Source organism: Patiria miniata, unplaced genomic scaffold (genome assembly GCF_015706575.1).
Source record: "Patiria miniata isolate m_02_andy unplaced genomic scaffold, ASM1570657v1 HiC_scaffold_26, whole genome shotgun sequence".
Classification (NCBI taxonomy): domain Eukaryota; kingdom Metazoa; phylum Echinodermata; class Asteroidea; order Valvatida; family Asterinidae; genus Patiria; species Patiria miniata.
The window spans coordinates 7,740,986-7,764,499 of NW_024037065.1; the positions used below are offsets into that span (position 1 = coordinate 7,740,986).

At 43.7% G+C, this 23,514-nt stretch overlaps 2 protein-coding genes across 2 annotated transcripts; one reads left to right on the top strand and one right to left on the bottom strand.

Moving 5' to 3' along the window:
- Window positions 1-3,878: 3,878 nt before the first annotated feature.
- Window positions 3,879-23,487, bottom strand: LOC119733655 (ATPase family protein 2 homolog). Its single transcript, XM_038207054.1, has 13 exons — window positions 23,094-23,487; window positions 17,020-17,305; window positions 15,106-15,875; window positions 13,834-13,963; window positions 13,080-13,260; window positions 11,962-12,096; window positions 10,826-10,943; window positions 10,378-10,526; window positions 10,015-10,224; window positions 8,950-9,083; window positions 7,520-7,646; window positions 5,344-5,508; window positions 3,879-4,114 (listed from the first exon to the last, which is right to left on the bottom strand). Exons 1-13 carry the CDS (start codon window positions 23,383-23,385, stop codon window positions 3,938-3,940), a joined length of 2,874 nt encoding a protein of 957 aa, XP_038062982.1. The 5' UTR covers window positions 23,386-23,487; the 3' UTR covers window positions 3,879-3,937.
- LOC119733653 (uncharacterized protein K02A2.6-like) lies at window positions 17,608-22,508 on the top strand. The gene has a single exon (XM_038207053.1). It carries the CDS (start codon window positions 17,960-17,962, stop codon window positions 21,965-21,967), a length of 4,008 nt encoding a protein of 1,335 aa, XP_038062981.1. The 5' UTR covers window positions 17,608-17,959; the 3' UTR covers window positions 21,968-22,508.
- Window positions 23,488-23,514: the final 27 nt, after the last annotated feature.

The following is a 23,514-nucleotide window of genomic DNA, read 5'->3' on the forward strand; positions in this document are numbered from 1 at the left end:
GAACAGGGGTCATAATGTGAATTATTGGCACAGCTAGGGTCCCATTTGCAGTGGGCACTTATGAGGGACCCCATTTTCTGAAGTGGAGTATTCATTGCCAAATAGTTTTCAAAGACCAAAAAAAACCCCCTAATTTTTGCTTTGCCTCACATTTTGAGTGGGGGAGTGGGGCCTACAAGAGCAAATTGAGCAAGTAAGCCCATACAGGCGAAATTGAAATTTCTGGGAACGCTTTGGAGTTAATCCCATCCGTTCAATCTAATAGAACCCTTGAAATGTTGTGCTGAGAACGACCAGTGCTGTAGGACTCGAGTCCAGGACTTTGACTCAAGACTCGAGTATGAGTCCAGACTTCACTCGAGTCACCAGTGTTGTAGTTGAGTGCTTTTTTTCCGAGTACCGAGTACTGCCGATTACTTAAGTTACCGAGTACTTGTACTTCCGAGTACAAGGACAGGTCTCAGAGTACGAGTACGAGTACTTCCGAGTACAAAAACGAGTACTTGTATTCCGAGTATGAGTACTTCTATTTCCGGAAAAGGCCATCCGGCAAATGGCTCATCGTGCGTAATTGGCCCAGGCCCAGTCAGACTGATATACAGACCCACTCACAGCTAGCTGTTAAATTTTTTTGTCCAGACGTGCACAGAGGAAAATCAGAAAGCTTCGACCATCAACCATTTCAAGCTGAAAGTATCGATAAAATTAAAGGCCGTGGAAAGCCAAGCTATACCAATTTTTTTGAGTACTGCTATTCCAGTACGAGTGCTTTGATGATCGAGTACAATTTCGACTTGTCGAGTACGAGAACTTTGCTACCTGAGTATACGAGTACCGTCATTTCGAGTATGAGTACTTTGACATTCGAGTACAAGTACGAGTACGAGTACTCTAAAAAAAGTACTCGAGTACGAGTACTACAACACTGCGAATCACATCGACAAAAGACTCAGACTCAAATTCATACTCATCCATCATAACGTGGACTTGATGCTAATGTCATCCGTGCACATCCATTTCGTTCAAATATGACTCGGACTAGGACTTGAATTAAATGACTCGTGACTCGGACTCGCAGTTGAACAAAATGACCGGAGACTCAGAATCGGACTCGACCCACATGACTCGACTACAACACTGAGAATGACTACAGGCAACTTTGCCAATAAAGGCCCGCAAACCTGCACACTTAATTTCTGCTCACGGTTTCAAAAGTCACTAGACACATGTATAAAGTACACTCAATGTTGACCGGGTTTCTGCCAGAGAGCGTTCAAGAACTTGAAAAGGTGCAGACATTTGTAGGTCGGAAGTACATAAATCAACAGAATCGCACCCTTGGGAAAACTGACACCTCGTTTTAGAGGAAACTCAAAAAAGCAAACCAGGGTCCAGGGGTAATGTATGAGTCATTTGGCATAATGCAGTTTATTGAATGAATGCATTTCCGGAGAATTTACAGTGGGAACAATAGAGGACTGAACTAGTTTTGGTAAAATTGATGTAGTTAGGTCGCGTCCGAATTACTTGGCTTCGGCTAAAAAATTCACTTGTTTCTGTGGAAAGCAGCTGTAGCCAGCTTAAAGGTACAGTCCATCATTTGTAGTTTGTGCACTTTGTTCGTCTGAGGCAACAAACGTGCTCACAATCTAAAGAAGGGCGCTGAACAACTAACCTGATGAAGTTTCAGCTCAGCTTCAGCTGTATATTTCGAGAAACAAAACATTGTAGGATCTCGATTTCAAATCAAAAGTTGCTGAATCATTTTTTGAATTGGGCCTGAATTCAGCGTCCGAGACACGTTCTCACTGAGCCGTTTGCAGCTACGCGATGTCGCGCACTGATCTGACGAATCATAGCATCCGCACGCACGTGTGAGTCGTGTCAACGCTTGCACGCACTTCGCCAAATAAAAAAAAACGACTACTAACGGAAATTTCCAACGATGCGTCTTTCGACGTATCATTGGAAAGGCCCTCTTTCGTTGATTTCTTCAAAATGACAGCTTGCCAGAAAGAATAATTTCACAGGGAGTTTAGTCCCCTTACTATCTTTCGAGTAAGTATGTTTTTTAACAATAATTACGTCAGTTACTTTTTGGCAAGCTGCAAATGATGGACTGTAGCTTTAATGTTTCCCATAGATATGCCTGTAATTTTAAACCGTAGCCAAGTAAATCGGATGTGGCTAAGCGGAAAATAGTGCTTAGCAAATTTACGTGCTTAGCAAAAGTCAGCTGGGAACTGGTCACAACTACTTGATATTACATGATGTTTTGACTGGTTATCAAGTTGTTTTTTTTGCTAAGCAAACATTTTCCATGCTTAGCAAGTTTGTGTGCTTAGCAGCTCACTTAAATTGGCTCCAGGGCCTAATTTCATGGCGCTGCTTACCATTAGCGAAAAAAATCCCTGCTTATAGCAGAAAATTCTGTGCTTACAGTAAGCACATTTCACTGGTTAGTGAGAAATTTTGGCTTCTGTGCATGCGTCCATCTAGTCTTGATCCAATACTGGATTTGTTTTTAATTTCCCTTTTTACAGCCGGTCCGTGACAAGCGTTGTCGCTTTCAACAAGATGAATCAAATCAAGTCTTGGCAATATTGGCAGCGCTACCCAGGAAATTCCCAGCATACCTCACGCGCATGCATTAGTTTGAATACAGCGCGCGTGAGGTATGCTCGGAATTTCCTGGGTAGCGCTGCCAATATTGCCAAGACTGGATTTGACTCATTTTGTTGATGGAGACCTGTACCTCCACCGCCGTAGCAACTTAACCGCGTTTGTCACGGGACTGGCTGCAAAATAGGGACATCCTGTAACTAAGGATTCTGTGCTTACAGGGTTAGCACAGAATTGTTCTGCTGGCGTGGTTAGCACAAAATGGTGATCGTAAGCACAGAATTCTGTGGTTAGCAGAGCAATGAAATTGGGCCTTCGGGTGCTTAACAGAGATGTGCAGTGTCTTGCTGGAATAGTCTGGAGTTTATGTACTAGTGGAGGTAACTTTACACAGTCTTCACCCTTACACTGTGATTTCTTATGATGAAAAGGTATCAGGGTGCTTGTGTCCATATGCAAGGCACTTTGTCTCAATTGTTTCTGTAATCTGCATGTCCAGGAATGAATGGGACATAATGGGACACAATCTGTTTCATTTAAGCCTGGAGTTTCAATATTGATTCTTACTTATCTAAGTCAATGAAACCCGTGGCTGGCAACAAAGTAACTGTTATTTTGGTGTAAAAATCTGAAAATGTTTGCGAACATCCGCCTTGTTTACTCAAGAGGAAGACAAGACTTGGACTATCAACTTTCGATGAAATTAATTATTTCAAGACGGTGGAACCCTCTGAGCGATCAGACCCAAGAGTAGTATGCACACGACAGGGGCCAATTTCACGGCACTGCTAAGCAAAAAAAAAATTGCTTAGCACAAAAAAAGCCTGGCTTATAAAAGCAGTTTGCCAGCCAACACTCCACGTGATTTTCATGCTATAGCAAACAACAGCTGAATACTAATCACGAGCAATATACATCACATGGAGTTTTGGCTGGTAACCTGCTTTTATAAGCCAGACTTTTTTGTGTGCTTAGCAGCACCATGAGATTGGTTCTCAAGCCTTCAGAGTAACACGAATGACATGCTATGGGGTTGCAGTGCGTGTGTCCTTGGGCAAGACACTTTGTCACAACTTGCTTTTCCCCAACCTGGAGTAAATGGGTACCTGTGAAGGCAGATATAGTTATTGTGCTTGAATTAGCCTCCCCAAATGGTTTTAAATGGCTGCATCGAGCTGTATACTCGCCAGGGTGTTGAGATGGCATACGGAATGGTTTACCGATGATCAGGGGTAATAATAATGTAGCTTTGATAGTTAAAAGTGTTCTAGAAATACCAATTATTATTGCTAATAAAAATCAGTACCCTCTTGCTTCATATACTGTGCAGGCCGCTGTTCTGTCTGTACTCCTCGTAGAATCGGATCAGCTGATCTGAGGTGCGCGGCTGCACCGTCTCCAGCGCCTGCAGGAAGTGTCTGGCATGGATGTGGTCTATGTTGATATCCTCTTGCATGGCGGCTAGGCCGGCCTCGCGGCACACCGCAACCACCTGGTGGGATGGAGACAACTTATGTGTTATTTAACTACAGAAGCTTTAAGTGACCTTCTGCATTTTCCTGATAAATTATCATGGAAAGATGGGATAATCAGAGAAAAAATGTTCAAAATTATGAAGATTTCTTTTCCTGAAATTGTATCTTGGAAAGTCTTTTTTTGGGGGGTGATATTCGATCTCTGATAAACTTCTTTCTGTGATGTGTTATCTCGAAAGACATTTGGAATCTTTGAGAGTCATCTCAGTTGGACTTTCCATGACAATTTCACAGCTGGTGGGAGGGGGATAATTTCTGTCTCCTCCCCCATTATCTTGGGAATGCAATGTCTGATTTTCGTCACGTTTGGTAAACAAGTGGAGACATCCGTGCTCGGTACACATTTGTAAAGAGTTGTTTCAATCTGACACAGCATTTTACAATTGTGGTCATTCCCAAGACAATCACAAGCCATTCCCAAGACGATCACAACTCATCCCTAAGACAGTCAGAAGTCATTCCCAAGATAATCACAAGCCGTTCCCAAGATAATCAAAAGTCAACCGCAAGTCATTCTCAAGAAAATCACAAGTCATTTCCAAGAAAATCAAAAGTCAATCACAAGTCATTCCCAAGACAATCACAGGTCAATCACAAGCCATTCCCAAGACAATCACAAGCCATTCCCAAGACAGTCTCACGCCATTCCCAAGACAATCACAAGCCATCCCCAAGACAATCACAAGCCATTCCCAAGACAACCACAAGCCACTCCCAAGACAATCACAAGCCATTCCCAAGACAATCACAAGCCATTCCCAAGACAGTCACACGCCATTCCCAAGACAATCACAAGCCATCCCTAAGACAATCACAAGCCACTCCCAAGACAACCACAAGCCACTCCCAAGACAATCACAAGCCATCCCCAAGACAATCACAAGCCATTCCCAAGACAACCACAAGCCACTCCCAAGACAATCACAAGCCATTCCCAAGACAATCACAAGCCATTCCCAAGACAATCACAAGCCATTCCCAAGACAACCACAAGCCATTCCCAGGAGACAATCACAAATCAAACAAGTCATTCACAAGACAATTACAAGCCAGGTCACAAGCCTTGACAGATTAACAATGGCAGAGGAATGCATTTGCACAGTTCATTTGTTGTGGCTTGACTTCAGACAGGATTGACTTGCAATGACTTGTGATTGTCAACTAAAACAAAGATCGCTCTGCTCACCTCGGCTCCAGAATACTTGTCTGTTTTCTCCACTAGCGAGTCCGCGTCTACGTCGGATGCCACGGGCATGGTGCGGAACTGGATTTGGAAGATCTCCTTACGGGTCTGGGCATCTGGTAAGGAGATGTACAGGATGCGGTCCAGACGTCCTGGGCGGAGTAGTGCCTGAAGGATTGAAAACATAAGAAAACTGCTTAATTAATAGACTTATCACAGGAGATTTTTAAAGGTTATGACCATTTATTTCTGAAATCCCTGTACAACAATGCTGATGCTGCCCATACTGTTGATCCGAGCACCTTGGGCCAATGGTAACAATGTCAAATCCCAATTGGGAAAACGTTGTTTGTGTTCTTGGGTAAGACACTTTGCTACAATTGCTTTTCTCTACCCAGGACTATAAATGGAAACCTGTGAGGGTAGAGGCAGATTGTGCTGATTCCGAGTTGCTGTGGAAAATATTTTCTTGTGGCCTGATCAACAGGGGTAATAATTGTGAAGTGAGCGCTACATAAGCACCACATCATTAGTAGTAAAATCTGGCTGAACTGGGCGAGTCAAAAAGAAAGTGACCGGATTAGAAAAAAATGATTAAAAAAATATGCGGCTTGCTCCATTTCATAAAAATAAGTGATTGACTTGTTATGACTTGTGAACACTTGTGATGACTTGCGATTGACTTGTTATGACTTGTGAACATTTTTGATGACTTGTTATGACTTGTGAACACTTGTGATGACTTGTGATTGACTTGTGAACATTTGTGATGACTTGTTATGACTTGTGAACACTTGTGATGACTTGTGATTGACTTATTGTTACTTGTGAACACTTGTGATGACTTGTGATTGACTTGTGACCGCTTGTGATGACTTGTGATGTACAAAAACCTGATGGTTACTATGCAATGATCTACATCACATGACAAAGTCTGTAAGTCTCAAGAAGACAGTCCAAAGAAGACAGTCGAAAGAAGAGTTTCCTTGATACCTTCAATCCCACAAACACAAACACAACCTCTTTAAAGAAGCATTACAGAAGAGGTCACAGATGGGTCAAGATAGAACCCCCCCCCCCCCACCCCGAGGGACAAGATGCAGTGACTGACAGGGGGTAAGGAAGTGGCCCTTAACGAGACCACCCAAACACTTTAGTCTTGTTTAAGTCACTAGATTGCCTCTGGGTGCGTGACCCTATGTGTCTTTGAAGTAGCAGGACATGCTGTGGTCTGTTTGTTTTTTGTGTGTGACTGGAACTAGAAATAAGACAAGACCTACAGGGTGAGTAATAAAAAACGCATCACAAATGGCAGGACCATTTTTTGAATGAAGTTTTGCCTGTAGCACTTGCAAAATCTAGGATAAGAAAGCCCAATCAATGAGCTTTCTTTTAGTACAAGAATCATTCAAATCAAACATATACTTTTCAAGTTACTGCACTTTGAACACAAACACCGTTTTAAAGTTCATTCCACGGATCACAAAAAAGGTACATGTTCTTACAGCAAAACAAAAACAATTCACATGCATCCCTATGAGAATTGTTTTCATTTTGCTGAAAGAACACGTACCTTTTTTGTGATCCGTGAAATAACTTTATGCAGAGCCTATTTTGTGAAGCACACATCTTTCAACATAACAATTAATCCCTCTATCCAATTACGTCAAATTCGTGTGCGCAGTTTAGTAATTCATCGGGACAAAATGACTCCCAACTTTGTTTCACAAAATAGGCTTTAGAACGAAAACTACTGGACCGAATCGGGCAATCTTGGTGTCATTTTTCTTTTAACAGAATTCCCCATGCATTGGCATACATTATATTGGTTTGAGTCTCAGGGTAGTGGAAAAACGCAGTTCTGTTTTTTTTTTTTTGGGGGGGGGGCCACCCTGTATAAGAACTGTTTCATTATTATTATTATTATTATTAATAACCAAGCATCTAGGGACTGGTTACGGCCTCCATGCTTATTCACGGTCAGAACAATAATGGAGTGTCCAGGAACCAGTCCACCAACCGCCACTGGTATTCGTAGATGATATTAATGACGAGTGGGGTGCGTGAACCAGCTAAGGGCAAGTGCCCTTCACATGGGCTATTGTTGCTAGGTGGCACAGCGCCCTCTCTTGTTCTTGCACGGAGGACAACAAGTCAACTGACTAGACAATCCACTAACCTTGTCAATCATATCAGGCCTGTTGGTCGCAGCTACGATGGTGACGTCTTGCAGCTTCTCCACTCCGTCGATCTCGGTCAAAAGCTGCCCAAGGACGCGGTCCGCTACATTGCTTCCCCCAGATGCACTGTTTTTACCAACATTTAAATTAAGGTTAAATTGATCAATCCATATTTTAATTGCACAAAGAAAATTTACACATGACTGCCACAATACAGAACAGGTTGTGCATTTTTCAGATAATTTAGTAATCAAATATTTGAATATTCGATTACTAAAAATCCACAGATCAAGTTAAACATACGCCATCCAAAATTGGTATATCGTGTACTTGGATACTGTAATTTCATTGGTCTAGGACGGCCACGTGTCTGGACAATAAAAATGCATGTCACACACTGAGGGTGAAATCGCACTGCGCGCATTGTGCGCGCATGTGGAACCTGCCAGCATGCTATAGCTTTGCGCAATGAGAACTGCAACGTCAAACGCTCAGTCTCATGTCTGGCAGGACATCAAATCCTTCAGTTATCAAAGGTTACATCGCAGTGATTTGATTTATTTCTCACACAGTAAGTTACAACCATTTATCTTTTTGACTTATTGGCACGATGTAACAGGGGAGTCAGGTTGGCGTAGCGGTACTTTCCTCGCCTTCCACCGCTGTGACCCGGGTTCGAATCCTGCCAGGGCCAACATGTGGATTGGGTTTTCAGTCCCTACCTGATTCCGTGGGTTTTCCCAAAAATATTCTTCTTGGGTTTTCCTCCCACCTCTAAAACTGTAATTTCTTCTCATTGTCTTCTCTTTACTGGGCCCCATGGGAGATCAGTGGATTCCACTGAATGGGCTACCCAGTTAAAATAAGAAATAAATAAATAACAAAGCAATTGTTGACTGCTGTGATGTGGGATATGCCGTGTTCAACCCCCTTGGGTCCTGTGCGCCCCTCAGGTGTTAAAAACGTCATATCCCACATCACAGCAAGTCAACAATTGTTAAATGGCTGCCTTTCGGGATTTGCGGGCATCTGCACTTGTCGAAAAATTGACAAAGAGCTTATTAAAATAATATAAGGTAGCAGTTGCTGCTATTGGACTAATTTTTGAAGAAACAAAAATTGAGCTAATATTACTCATCGAAGATCTCAAATCATACACATTGACAGCTTTCAACAAAAGTGTGGCATGTATCGAACAATAAAACCCCATAACTTATGTACGTTTTCATCATCTCCTCGAAATTGCTCATATTTTTTGAATATTGAATAAAAAAAATCTTTTTTGAAATTCAGTTGATCATCGAATATTCCACTAGCAATAGAATACTTATTATATAGCCTTTAGTTGGAAACCATGAATCCTGTGCATTTTGTGTAGGGACAAAACTTTTCAGTTTCGAAAGGTCAAAGGTCACATAAGTGCACCTACCTGCCCCGTTCAACAGCAAGAGCGTCAATCTCGTCGAAGAAGATGATGGCCGGCGCGGCGGTCCTGGCCTTGCGGAACACCTCCCGAACGGCCCGCTCCGATTCCCCCACCCACTTGTTGAAGAGCTCTGGACCCTGGGAGTTGACAAGACAAGTCCATCAGAAGACAATCTTATTGGGAAAGTCTCTTATTTATGGAATTGTGTTGGCACAGTGGTAATTCAGACATTTTCCACCACTGCGACCATGTTCGAATCCCACCCTGATCCATATGTGGATTTGATATTTCTTTTTCAGTCCCTTCCTGAAGTTGTGTTTTTTTTCCCCCGAGATATCTTTTGAGGGTTTTCTTCTAGGCTTGTGCCAAATCCACGTTCTAATAATCGAACACTAAATTACTCGCAAAATTACATAGCACTATTTAGAGCAGTGTTGTAGTACTCGTACTCGGTACTCAAGTAATACTCCAGCACTTTTTTTGGAGTACCCGTAATCGTACTCGTATGTTAAAGTACTCGTACTCGAAATGACGGTACTCGTACTCGGGCAGCAAAGTACTCATACTCGACATGTCAAAATTGTACTCGATCATCAAAGTTCTTGTACTCAAATAGCAGTACTCGAAATAGTATAGCTTGACTTACCATGGCCTTATTTTATTATCGATACTTTCAGTTGGAAATGGTTGATTGGCTTGCAGAGAAATCAAAGTTTCCTGATTTTTCTCTGTGCGCGTCCAGACAAACACATTTAACAGCTAGCCGTGAGTGGGTCTGTATATCGGTCTGACTGGGCCTGGGCCAATTACGCACAATGAACCATTTGCGGTATGGCCGTATTCGGAAATAGAAGTACTCGTACTAGTACTTGGCATACAAGTACTCGTACTCAGAAGTACAAGCACTCGTACTCGAAGACCTGAACTTGTACTCGGAAGTACAAGTACTCGTACTCATATTTGTACTCGGTAACCTAAGTACTCGGTACTTGGAAAAAAGTACTCGACTACAACACTGATTTAAAGGTAGCATTGATGTAAATATTTTGTAAACTGCCAGTCTCTGACCTTGACTGCAATGAAGTTGAGCCCACTCTCCGTGGCTAGAGCCTTGGCGATGAGTGTCTTGGAGCAGCCCGGCGGGCCGTACATCAAGATCCCCCTGGGTGGGGTGATGCCCATCCGCTGGAACGCCTCCGGGTGCTTGATGGGCCACTCCACGGCTTGCTTCAACTTCTGTTTGACGGTCGCCTGGCCGCCGATGTCCGACCAGTGAACCTGCAGGCCAATCAACAGATTCCTCAAGTCCCGCCCACAACATTTGGACCAATCACAGCGGTGATTAGTTCTGACCAGGAGCGTCGCCAGACCACTTTGAATTGAGTTTGAACCACAATATTGAATAAGTTTTGACCAACTGCTCGTGCTTACCCTAGGCACTCGGATCTCCACCTCTCTCATAGCGCTGGGCTTAACACTTTTAAGAGCTAGAAGGACATCTTCAGGAGACACCATGATGTTGTCCTTCAACTCGGCATCGGTTAAAGTTCCTTTTTGTCTCTCAAAGGAACGAACAGCAGCTGGAGAAAAAATATCCAGATGTGTTAAATGTTTTCACGTTGAAGGCAAAAAAGCGAAGGCATCAGACAAGGTTTCCCCCAGAGTCTTTTGTGAGCAGTGTGTTGCAATGGACGCTTTTGTTGGTACAGCGGGACGCTTTTGTTGGTACAGCGGAACGCTGCTATAACGAACATTGCAGGATCCACAGAAATTGTTCATAATAGCGATCATTTGTTATAGTGATTTTAAGATGCTGGTGATCTGGTACTCACTTTTCAATAAATGCACAAATGAACTAGTGATAGATTTATTTAAATACCTTCTTTGCACACAGCTGCCAGGTCGGCCCCTACGTAGCCATGCGCCATGTCTGCCACTCCAACTATGTCGGTGTCCGTCAGTGTGTGTGGCATGCGCTGGAGGCACTTCGTGAAAATCTTGGGAAAACATGACAGAAATGAAAGCCAAAAATAAGTAACTGAAAGTAGGCGTGGAAGAGCGCTGTGGGTAGTTTACTGCCATAATTCAAGGTATGTTGGATCATTTTGGGGCATTTTTTTCGTTTGAAGCAACAACTTAATTTGTTCAAATCTTAAAGTAGGTTGCTAACAATTAGCCTGTTGAAGTTTCAGATCGGCGACTACCACATCTCGTAATTGGATTCCATTGCTAATGCACACCAAAAAGGGTGCCCGCCGTATCCTCACTCTGAGCAAGGTTTTTCTCATAAAATGGGTCATCCGTTCCCAGTGTAATTAATCTAAAAAATTTAAGTGGCCTGACGTTTCGATGTTAACAAGATCTGCTTTCCAGGCAAATTATCAATAGTCCTACATGCCTACGTATATAGGTCTTGTTCAACTGACGTCATTTCCTACAGACCATCCACGTGCATCAGCATTTTAAGCGTCAACTTGCATAACGCGCATCGAAATACGAACACATTTCGAGCAACAAGCGCGCATGTTTGGAACATTTTCAACACTGCGCATTGCGTGCTTGATTGCGTAAAATACGCAGTTGCAGTTTTCCTACCGAGATGGCCGTCATTGAGCGAGCTCTATTCTGTGCCCACACATTGGGTCAGATTTGGTGCATGTGGAAGTGATGATACCTGGTTGGCTGCTGCTGAATGGGCAGAGGGTCTAGAAGCCCCAACCCAGTGGAAAATCGACCAATGACAGCAGTGTGTTTGGCTCATAAATATGCGTGAGGTGCTGCAACTGCTCATGTTCCGCGTTCAGCTATAGATTTCACCCCGGTCATTGGGCGATCGGGCTCAACCTGATCACTTTTTGAAATTGTTTTGAAATTTTCTTTACTTTCTATGGTTGCGTCTGTTTTCTTTTTCTCGACAATCATTCTCAGGGTGTTTTCTTCTGAACAATACAACATATCAACTTCAAAGTTGGAACAAACATCAATCCTGATTGCCAAACGTCTAGTTCATCTTACATCTGCTCTGTCGGCAGCATTGGGCACTCCGATCTCGATCTCCCGGTCAAAGCGTCCAGGTCGCCTCAGGGCAGGGTCGATGGCGTCTGGTCGGTTGGTGGCCCCTAGCACCATCAGGTGACCTCTGGTTGCCATCTGAGGTCATCCAAAACAGAACCAAAAAAATCTAAAGTACATGAACACAACAGTGTAGGCTAAAAAGCATACGACTTAAAGGGAATGTACAACATTTGCTTTTGCTGCAAGTTTCAGAAATAAATGGATTTGGAGGATTAGTATGTTATAGCAAATATTGTTAAAATGACTTGTTTCATGATTTGGGCTTGTAGATGCTGGAAAAACCAAGAAAACCAATCATGTTCTTGTAGTCTGGTTCCCTGACCCCACTTAAGATGAAACAGAGCAATGTATAACCTTTGCGGAATTGTAAGGTCAGAGAATCAGTCTAGCTAGCAGGCTTGTACCCCTTCACAGGTGTGTAATCAATTGCAAAGAAAACGCGGCATAACTAATTATGAACAATTAGAAGCACTTTTTGAAAAAAAGCCAGTTTTCTCCAACGCTGATCGGCCGACCAGCGTTGGAAAAATCCCATTTTTCTTGAAAATGACAGCACACTAGGAGCCACGATTTTACAGAATGTTTTAGACTGTCATTCCCTAACAATCCAGTAAGGTATTTCGTGATAATTCGATCATTTCGTTTTGTGATGTTTGCAAATGTTGTATCTTCCCTTTAAATAATTTTTAAATAATTTTCTCAAGTGTTTATCTTTGTTCAGGTTAGGCGGGAAAGGTAAGTAAGATGCCAGCGCCGGACTTGGGCAGGTAAATGTTATACATTGTATAAAAGTTGCTCACTTTGTTGTTGGTTGTTAGCCAGCTGTCAGGAGGGAGATGAGTTTTGTGAGTAAGCATTGAGAAAAGTTGCTGCTGTTGAAGCTTAATAAATTGGTGTGTTTCATGAACGAAATTGAGTGTATTGTTTTTCCGTTTGCATTTGGCTGACGGAACAACCAAGGAACCAGCATAGGCATACGTCGCAGCTGCTAAGTAAAAAAATCTATTTGAAAGTCTCATTTCATTGGATCTGGTAACAACTTGGTCTCTTTTTCTTACCGCGTTGACGCCATCCATGAGAGTCAGCAGGGTTGCGACGATCCTCTTTTCCAGGTCGCTCTGCACCCTCTCGCGGTGCGGGCACAGCGCGTCCAGCTCGTCGATGAAGATCAGACTGGGGGCGCTCTTCGCCGCCTCCTGGAAGATGCCGCGCAGCCTGGCCTCGGACTCACCATAGTATCTGATAAATGAGGGCAGGACAATATAATTATCCGCTGCAAATGTTTTCTGCTGCGCAAATATTTCCTGCTAAGCAAATACTTCCAACTAAGCAAATATTTCCAACTAAGCAAAGATTTCCTACTAAGCAAAGATTTCCTACTAAGCATGCAATTCCTGCTGAGCAAATATTTCCTGCTAAGCAATTTTTTCCAGCAATGCAAATATTTTCTGATCAGCAAATATTTCCTACTTAGCAACTTTTTCCATCAACGCAAATGTTTGCTGCAGAGTATCTCCTGCAAAGGTTTCCTGCTAAGCAAACATATCTTGCTAAGCAACTGTTTCCAGCTATGTAAATATTTCCTGCTAAGCAAGTATTTCCCGCCAGCTATGCAAATAATTATATCTTGCTCAGCAACTATTTCCTGCAAATATCTCCTGCAAATGTTTCCTGCTATTAATACAAGTATTTCCTGACAAGCAAATAAATCCTACTAAGCAAATGTTTCCTGCTAAGCACATATTACCTGCTAAGCACGTATTTCCTGCTAAGCAAATATTTCCAACAAGTATTTCCTTGCTCCATACTCACTTGCTCATGACTTCCGGCCCATTAATGATGGTCACGTGGGCGCCCACTTCATTGGCGACAGCCCGAGCAATCATAGTCTTCCCCACCCCGGGGGGACCGTACATCAAAACTCCCCGCGGTGGGGCAACACCTGTGATTAAAAAAGAAATGTGAGGAAAAACATGAAAAAAATAACAAGAAATTGGAGATACAATTTTACTGGTCTTTGTTCTAGACAAAAAAAAAGAAACACCTGTGGTTCTGCATCTTTGAATCTTGTTTTAAATAAGATTTTAATAAATGTGAACTCTAATTTATATAATCTTTTACCAAAGTTTGTGATTCTACCCCGGTTGGTAGTTGAGTCAATCACAAGTCAATTTGAATCACAAGGAAAAATCATAAGTAACAATCAAATTAGGTCTTGCCCTTCACCGACGTTTAAACACTGTATACTCAGTGTGTTACCTCCCAAGTGAAAGTTGGAAAAAATCACTCGGGTGGGACTCGAACCCATGACCTCCTGCTTTCTAGTGCAGATGTCTGACCACTCGACCACCGAGCTAACGGGATCGGTTGGCCGGTTCGAATCTGATGTACATAGCAGCGGGTACCGCATAAACTATCATAAGATGGAATTTTGCGTCGGGGTGATATAAATCAAATTAGGTCTTGCCCTTCACCGACGTTTAAACACTGTATACTCATAAACATTCATTTGAATAGCTTGTCACTTGATTTGGAGACTGGGTGACTGGTGATTGACTTGTGATTGACTTGTGATTGACATGTGATTGACTTGTGATTGGCTTGTAATTGGCTTGTGATGGACTTGTGATTGGCTTGTGATTGACTTGTGATGACTTGTGGTCGACTTGTGGTTGACTTGTGATTGACTTGTGTTTGACTTGTGATTTGCTTGTGATGACTTGTGATTGACTTGTGATTGACTGTGATTGACTTGTGATTGACTTGTGATTGACTTGTGATTGACTTGTGACGGATTTGTGATTGACTTGTGATTGGCTTGTGATTGACTTGTGATGACTTGTGGTTGACTTGTTGTTGACTTGTGATTTATGTGTGATTAACTTGCGATTGACTCCTGAGCGACTTATAATTGACTTGTGTAAGTTGTGTTTGGTCTGTGGTGGCTTATAATTGACTAGTAACGATTTGTGAATGACTTGTGATTAACTTGTGACTGACTTGTGTTTCACCTGTGATGACTTGTGACTGACTTGTGATGACCTGTGAGTGACTTATGAATATTCATTTACAACTCTGTCTCACCCAAAGACTTGAAAAACTCAGGGTTCTTCAGAGGCAGCTCCAGCGTTTCCCGAATGGCCTTCAGCTGCCGAGACAAACCTCCGATCTTATCGTATGTCACTTTGTCCCTCCTCGGAATGTCATCGTCTGAGACTCCATCGGAGTCATTGAGATTGGTCACAAAAACAAGGCTGGTGCTCGCACCAATGCTACTGAAGATTAGCTGCTGCAACTCCTGGGAGCTAGTCCTGTTATTCCCAGAATTTCTTGACGAGCTGTCTTTCGGTGACGTTCCGAATCCCAAATCTTGGAGAGACTCGGACAGTTGTTGAATGCGAGGGTCGGAGTGGATTTTCTTGGGAGTTGAAGTCGAGATGTTTGGAGAATCTGATGTATCAATGACATCTGAGAGCAACGAGTGAGTGTCATTTGATGCGGTTGAATTTTCTAAGTTTATATTCAGAGACGTCCCCAATCTGTTACCCGCACTGAGGTTACGTCTATTGAGAAAACTGTTGTCCGAACTCTGAGATGCATCCAAACCCAAATATCCCCTGGAGTTCGCGATCCTCAATTCCAATTGGCTGCTCAATGGAGGCTGAGTTCTGTACGGCGATTGGTCGATTTGAATGACCGTGCCGTCCTTGTGGGTGAGTTCAAGGACTTGGCACACCACGGGCTTGCCGTAGTAGTTGACGCTCAGGACTGACCCTGGAAGAAGGCACCTTCCTTGGACAGATCGCAGGAAATATTTCTGGAATTCTGGGGACTGGAGAAACCTTTCCTCATTCCTGCCGAAGTGAACAGAAATTCAAAAAGAATTCAAGATATTGACACATCTTCATATTCAACGAGAGGAAGAAAGTAAATACACAAAGTCAATAGCCGGTTGCGCCTGTTAATGGATGTACATGTAGTATTTTTTTAAAAGGCCATTTTTTTGTTCACAGCAATGGTCCCGTCCCAAAATAATTAGTATTGATACAAAATCCCTCTTTGCTTAATGATGACAGCATATCAGTCGGTACAATTTCTCAGGATGCTAGATACTATTATTTATTACTAATATTTCAATCAAATAGGCTATTTCGTAATGGTTTGGAAGGTTCATATTTGAATGTTCGCAAATGGTCTTCAAATCTATTCAATACCTTTAAATTTTATGTTTTGGATCAATTGTTTACTAAATCCTATTTCAAAGGTTTGGTTGAAAGGAAACTAACCTAATGTCTTACTGTTCCCATGAAAAGATGAGAAACTCAGTTGCTTACATCGGATGCGGCGGACATTTTGTGGCATACGCATATGTATGTCTAGCCGTGTCCATTCAATGTACGATTCACGTTGTGTGTGTGTGTCGCATACTGCACACATCACCAATCATGTCAATAAACAAATGGTCAATTTTCTTTTTTTACAGATTTGAAAAGAGTACAATCTCAGCATTACTGCTGTAAAAACCGCATGCTGATACCATCTTTAGTTCAAAAATTATGGAAGTCGGAACACCAAGAGATGTGATGAAGTAATGTGATGAAGTGGCCCTATTTTGGCCTGAATCTCCAAATGAAAGTTCCCGACAAACGATTCATTGAGCTTGATCGCATCACAAATGTTGTTTCTAGAACGTCTGCAGAATGTGATGCACTGTGCGGGTAAGATTCACAACTAGCACTCAACAGCTCGATTTTTGAGAGTCAAAATTTTGATCCCCGAAATTTGTTCTTGCATACAAAATGTAGTTCTTGCAAGAATACCACAAAATTGCCCAGTTTTTAAAGCATTGTTGTGTGGACATTTACATCCTACTTTTAAATGCTCTCTCCAATTAACATCATTTCGTTTAGAACGCATTTTGTAGCCCAATTGAGTGCATTCCAGGACGTAATGTCCCTTTAATCACTTCCAAATGTAAACTACTACATCCAAACTTACACAAACAGCAACTTCATGTCTGCAGCCAGATGCACTGGACCTTTAACAGCCTCGACCCACACCAGGTCATTACCCACAATCCCGTGGACCCCCTGCAGGCTGCTGTCGATCCCAACACTCGCAGCGGGGAAGTTGGCCACGGGCCAGGCCGTGGCGATCAGCCTGACCCTTGACCTGGGAAAGGTCAGGAGGGCAGGTCGGCCGATGCAGAGGTCGCAGAGTCTCATGGTGTCAGGGTTGAGGTGGACCATGAGGGGACGGCTGGATGATGGAAGCTTCTCGTTGCCTGAAATTGGACGACGTAAAAAAAATTGCTTTCAAAACATTCAGCTAGTCCTCTTCTTGTGTTTTTACTGGCTTTGTCTTAAAGGCAAGTAAAAACCAAAAAAATAATTTTGAGAAAAGTAAGTTGGCCCTTTTAAAACAAAATCCCACGAGATGGTGGATTTTGGGGGATGGCTTGGGGTAAGAAAATCATATTTTCTAACCAAAATACTGGTAAAAATAATAACAGGGTCATTAGAATTTGAAGATTGATTAAGCCTGGTTGCTGAAGTACATTTGATTTTGTAATGTATGCTTCCGCACTCGGTAATTCATTTACAGTATACTTAAAGTGCGCCCTCAGTTGTTACACAGTTACAATCCAGTTTCCAACATGGCTGAATAAACCAGGTGAGCTCGTTCCGAATTATATGTCAGAACCCACTCAATATCTCACAAAGTGGCGACGAAGATGTTTTAACAGACATATAGTATTGTCAGAGATATAATCACTCACCTGTAGAGTCAAACAATTGACATTTTGCAGTGATATTTGTGCTGTTTTTGGAGTGATTTGGGGCTCGTTTTTCACCGTGCAACTCCATAGACTTGCATCCGTCGTTCATTTGTTCATGCTTATACGTGAAAACATACGCGTGTACAGTCGGTGAACATTATGGCGTCGGGACTTATCGGTCGGATTGACCCATATAACAGCGATGAGGAAGACTGGCCAACATATGTTGAACGCTTAGAACAATATTTTGAAGCCAACAACATCGCTAATGAGAGGAAAGTTTCAGCACTAATCAGCCTGATTGGTAGCAAAACGTATACACTTCTCAAGAATCTCACTGCACCTGAGAAGCCATCGTCAAAACCGTATGCTGAACTCATACAAATCTTGACAGCACATCTTGCACCTAAACCCCTGGTCATCGCAGAACGTTTTCGTTTTCACAAACGCGATCAAAAGGAGGGAGAACGTGTCAGCACTTATTTGGCTGGACTAAGAAAACTAGCTGAACATTGTCAGTTTGGAGATTACCTGAACGAGGCACTTCGTGACAGATTCGTCTGTGGCTTGCGGGCAGGCAGCATTCAGAAACGACTGCTTGCAGAGGATAAACTGACACTGAAAAGGGCAACTGAAATTGCCACAGCGATGGAAACTGCAGCGAGAGATGCCATCGAACTTCACCAGCAGACAACTTCAAGTTCTGCTGTACACACTGTAGCACGACGCAAACAATCATCATGCTACAGGTGTGGCAGATCAGGACATTCTGCCGACAGTTGCAGATTTAAAGATGCAACATGCCATTCATGTGGAAAACAGGGCCACATAGCACCAGCCTGTCGCTCCAAACCTCGTCCCCAGGGTAGGCCTAATAGACCACAGAAAAAACCCTACAAGCCTCAACCCAATCAGAAAGGGAAGGTGAAAACTATGGAGGAAATTCCAGACACCGATAACGAGGACGACAACATTCTGATTGCCAGGATGAACATTCACAATGTGGGTCATAATCGGTGTGACATGAGCACAGCTATCTGGGTCACGCTCCACATTAACGACCGTCCAGTAAAGATGGAGGTGGACACGGGGTCAGCCATTACATTGCTATCTATGGCTGACTATCAGAAATTCTTCCCTGGAGAACAGTTGCAGCCGACAAAGATAAAACTGCAGACATACACAGGAGAACAGATTTCTCCGGCAGGACTCCTGAATGCCAAAGTTCGCTACAACAATCAGGAGCACAATGGGAAGATGTACATCATCAAAGGCAACAGTGCACCACTTCTTGGCAGAGACTGGCTAGCTCATATCAAGTTAGACTGGCCAAAATTGTTCGCCATGACAACCGCTCAACCCCCCAAAATTGGCAACACTGAAGAAAAGCTGGACGCCATGCTGAGTGAGTACCCAGAGCTCTTTCAAGAGGAGATCGGGGAACTCAAAGGCATTACTGGGAAGCTCAACGTACGCGACAATGCACAACCGGTATTTGTGAAAACCAGGCAAGTTCCGTACGCTCTACGACCCAAAGTGGAAGCAGAACTGACAAAGCTTGAACGTCAGGGCATCATTTCGTCAGTAGAATCCAGTGATTGGGCAACACCCATTGTCCCCGTGCCAAAACCAAACGGGGGCGTACGCATTTGTGGAGATTTTAAGGTGACGGTCAACCCTAACCTTAACATTGAACGTTATCCGCTACCGCGAGTGGAGGATGTCTTCGCTAATCTCTCCGGCGGCCAAAGATACAGCAAGCTTGATTTGCGCCAAGCGTACTTGCACATGGTCATCGATGCGGAGTCCAGAAAGTTGCTGACTATCAACACGCATAAGGGTCTGTTCGTCTACAACAGACTACCCTTTGGCATTGCGTCTGCACCAGCCATGTGGCAGAGAAGCATGGAGCAGGTACTCCAAGGCATACCTGGAGTCCAGTGCATCTTGGATGACATGATCATCACAGGCCGCAATGATGAAGAACACCTCAGCAATCTGAGAAGGGTCCTTGACGTGCTGAAGGCCCGTGGACTGCGCTTGAACAAAGCGAAATGCGAATTCTTCAAGCGAAAAGTGGTCTTCTGTGGGCATGAGATAACCCATGAAGGCCTGAACAAAACCCAAGACAAGGTTCATGCCGTCAAAAATGCTCCACGACCAACCAATGTGAGCCAATTGCGTTCGTTCCTGGGCCTGGTAAACTACTACCACCGGTTCCTACCCAATTTGTCGACTGAGCTACATCCACTGAATGAGCTCCTGCAGAAGAACCACAAGTGGGTGTGGACCCCTACTTGTGAGAAGGCGTTCGAGAAGGCCAAGTCCTTGATCACAGCAGATGAGGTCTTGACACACTATGACCCAGACCTTCCAGTGAAACTTGCGTGTGACGCCTCACCCTATGGTCTTGGCGCTGTTATGTCACATGTCATGCCTGATGGTTCAGAACGCCCTGTCGCCTACGCATCACGTACACTGACGACTGCAGAACGCAATTACTCTCAAATTGACAAGGAGGCACTCGCGTTGGTGTGGGGAGTGAAGAAGTTCAATCTGTACCTATGTGGACGGAAATTCACCCTGGTGACAGATCACCAACCACTTACCTCTATCTTCAATCCCTCGAAGAGCACTCCTTCAACTGCTGCTGCACGACTTGCGAGGTATGCGATTTTCCTTGGTAGTCATGATTACACCATCGAATACAAAAACACTGCTAAGCACTGCAACGCTGACGGGCTATCCAGATTACCGTTGGGCGAGACTGTGTCTGAACCAGCGGATCCTGATGACATACTCCAGGTGTCCCAACTAGAGACACTACCTGTCTCCAGTAGCGATGTTCGCAAAGCAACAGTCAGAGACATTACGCTTGCCAAGGTGTACGAGTATACCATGAGAGGATGGCCTTCAGACACCGATCCAAGCCTAGCAGCATACCACAGTCGCAGAAACGAAATCACAGTGCACGACAACTGCTTGATGTGGGGACTTCGTGTCATAGTCCCTGGCAAACTGCGTGCACAAGTCCTAGCGGAGCTACACGAGGGTCATCTCGGAGTAGTCAAGATGAAATCTCTCTCTCGAGGTTTTGCTTGGTGGCCGGGAATTGACCATGACATTGAGCAACTAGCCAAAGAATGCTCTGGTTGCCAGAAAACCCAACGTAACCCAACTCTGGCCCCACTTCATACCTGGGAATGGCCTGCGAAACCGTGGCAGAGAATACACGTCGACTACGCTGGCCCATTCTTGGGACAGATGTTCCTGGTAGTTGTGGATGCGCATTCAAAATGGCCAGAAGTTATCCAGACTACCACCGCGACATCAAGCCAGACCATTGACATCCTAAGGGGCATATTCGCACAACATGGTGTCCCTGAGCAACTTGTTAGCGACAATGGTCCCCAGTTCAAGTCAGAGGAGTTCGAAACCTTCCTGAAACGCAATGGGGTGAAGCACATAACTTCAGCTCCTTACCACCCAGCGACAAATGGACTTGCCGAGCGCTTCGTCCAAACCTTCAAGAATGGACTCAAATCGATGGAAGGGGAAAAAGGGTCAGTAAAGCAAAAATTGTGCAGCTTTCTCCTTGCTTACCGCAATGCACCACATGCTACCACTGGTCATTCTCCGGCGTTCCTTCTCATGGGACGAAACCTCCGATCCAGACTTGACATCATCAAACCAGACATCCGCCAACGAGTCGCTCGTAAACAACTGGAACAGTCAATCTATCACAAATCTGGGAAGACGACTCGAAACCTGCACACAGGCCAACCTGTGCTGGCTCGCAACTACCGAGACAGTCAGAAGTGGATTCCAGGCATAATCCACTCCCAAACTGGCCCACTCGCATACGAAGTTCGAGTTGGCCCCGACTCCATCTGGCGCAGACACATCGACCAACTTCTTGATGTCGACACTGGGAAGCCTTTCTTCTTCAACCAGCAGCCAGATCCTGTACCCCCACTTGTCCCTGATATCAGTGACCAGATGACTCCCAATCGTCCAGTACCTACTTCACCAACACATACACCTACCGACATCCAGCCCAGCGCAGAACAACCATCTGTTGTACCCGAGACAGCAACAGAACCACCTAGCACTGAGAGACGCTACCCCCAGAGGAAGCGGAAACCACCGGATAGACTGGATCTCTAAACCCCATACACACATAAGGTCCCAAAAGGCTTGGGTAGCCACTAATCATGTGTTCTATACTTGTGTTTAGTAGTTAGTGTTCAAGTTATTAGACCCCTAGTTTAGTGTTCAGAGCATGTGTTAAAAGAAAAAAAAAAAATAAAAGGAACAAACAACCCAAACACTCACTTTCATGAGTCCAAAAGACAACAGAAAAATGACACTTCACTAGTCAAATAATTCCAGATCAAAAAGAAATTTGCAGTTTATTACGAACAAAAATCATTGATAATTGTTTTGATATGCCAAAAGCTATTGCAAGTAATATCTCATGTGAACTGGAAATTGAACTCTAATTATCATGTGAACATTTATGGACCTTATTGCAGTTCCATATTTAAGTGAGGAGGAGATGTAATGTATGCTCCCGCACTCGGTAATTCATTTACAGTATACTTAAAGTGCGCCCTCAGTTGTTACACAGTTACAATCCAGTTTCCAACATGGCTGAATAAACCAGGTGAGCTCGTTCCGAATTATATGTCAGAACCCACTCAATATCTCACAGATTTGATAAAAGCAAGAATTAAAAGAAAGAGGGCCCTTTACTCCACTTCACATTTGCTAATTCTACCGCCATGGTTAGACTCAATTCACTGAAGAGTAGGGGCCTATTCGCTCAATTACAAAATAGAATTCATAAAATCTCATGACAACCAAATGGCAATGCACGCTTAACATTTATAAAAAAACAAACATGTTTAGCGTCCCTGTCCGCTTCCTTTTTAGAGGCCGCCTCCTTTTTTGTTGTTGTAGGCCTAAAAAACGATTTTCTTGTTTTTTCAAGTTTTTTTTTTAATTTTCAACAGTAACATCATTTTGGCATCTTTGTCTGTTACATCTTTCTACTTCTAGCACATATAAAGCTTGTATGTCATTTCCTGAGTCCAATGGCGGCCATTAAAAAAAACACCTGGCGGCCATCTTGAAAAATAGCCCGGTCGGGTGGCCATTTTGGAGGGGAAAAAAGGGCCTCCCGCTTCCTTATTTTTAAAAAGGCAGTTTTTTTTATTTGGCCATGACACACATTTCTACACATTCATGAACGTTTCAGTGGCTAAAAATCAAATGACATTTTGTTACAAACCCTTTTCAGCTTGCAGGCACACTTCACCGTACAGCACCCCAGATCGAATAAACCCGTGGTTGAACGTCGCGTCCGCCTGCCATTCGCCAGCGCCATCGGTGCCGTCACCGGCCCCCGTGCGGTCTGGAGAAAACACGGTCGGCGTCGACGGGCCGGGGCACCGGCGTTCCGCCGACCCACGATTTCCTGAACACAGTGTCTTGTGTTTCGTCCAGTCTTTGCTGATCACCAGAATGTCACACACTTGGCAGTTGATCCACTCCGATCTTCCTGATTTCTTTTTAGCAGACATTTCCCCGGTTATAATATAAATTCATCCTTTTAAGCCACACAATCTTGTAAAGTTTTCGGTGAAACGATGTTTACATATAAAACATACAGCAAGGTAACCCAGAATCGTACCCACGCATTTTTCATATGC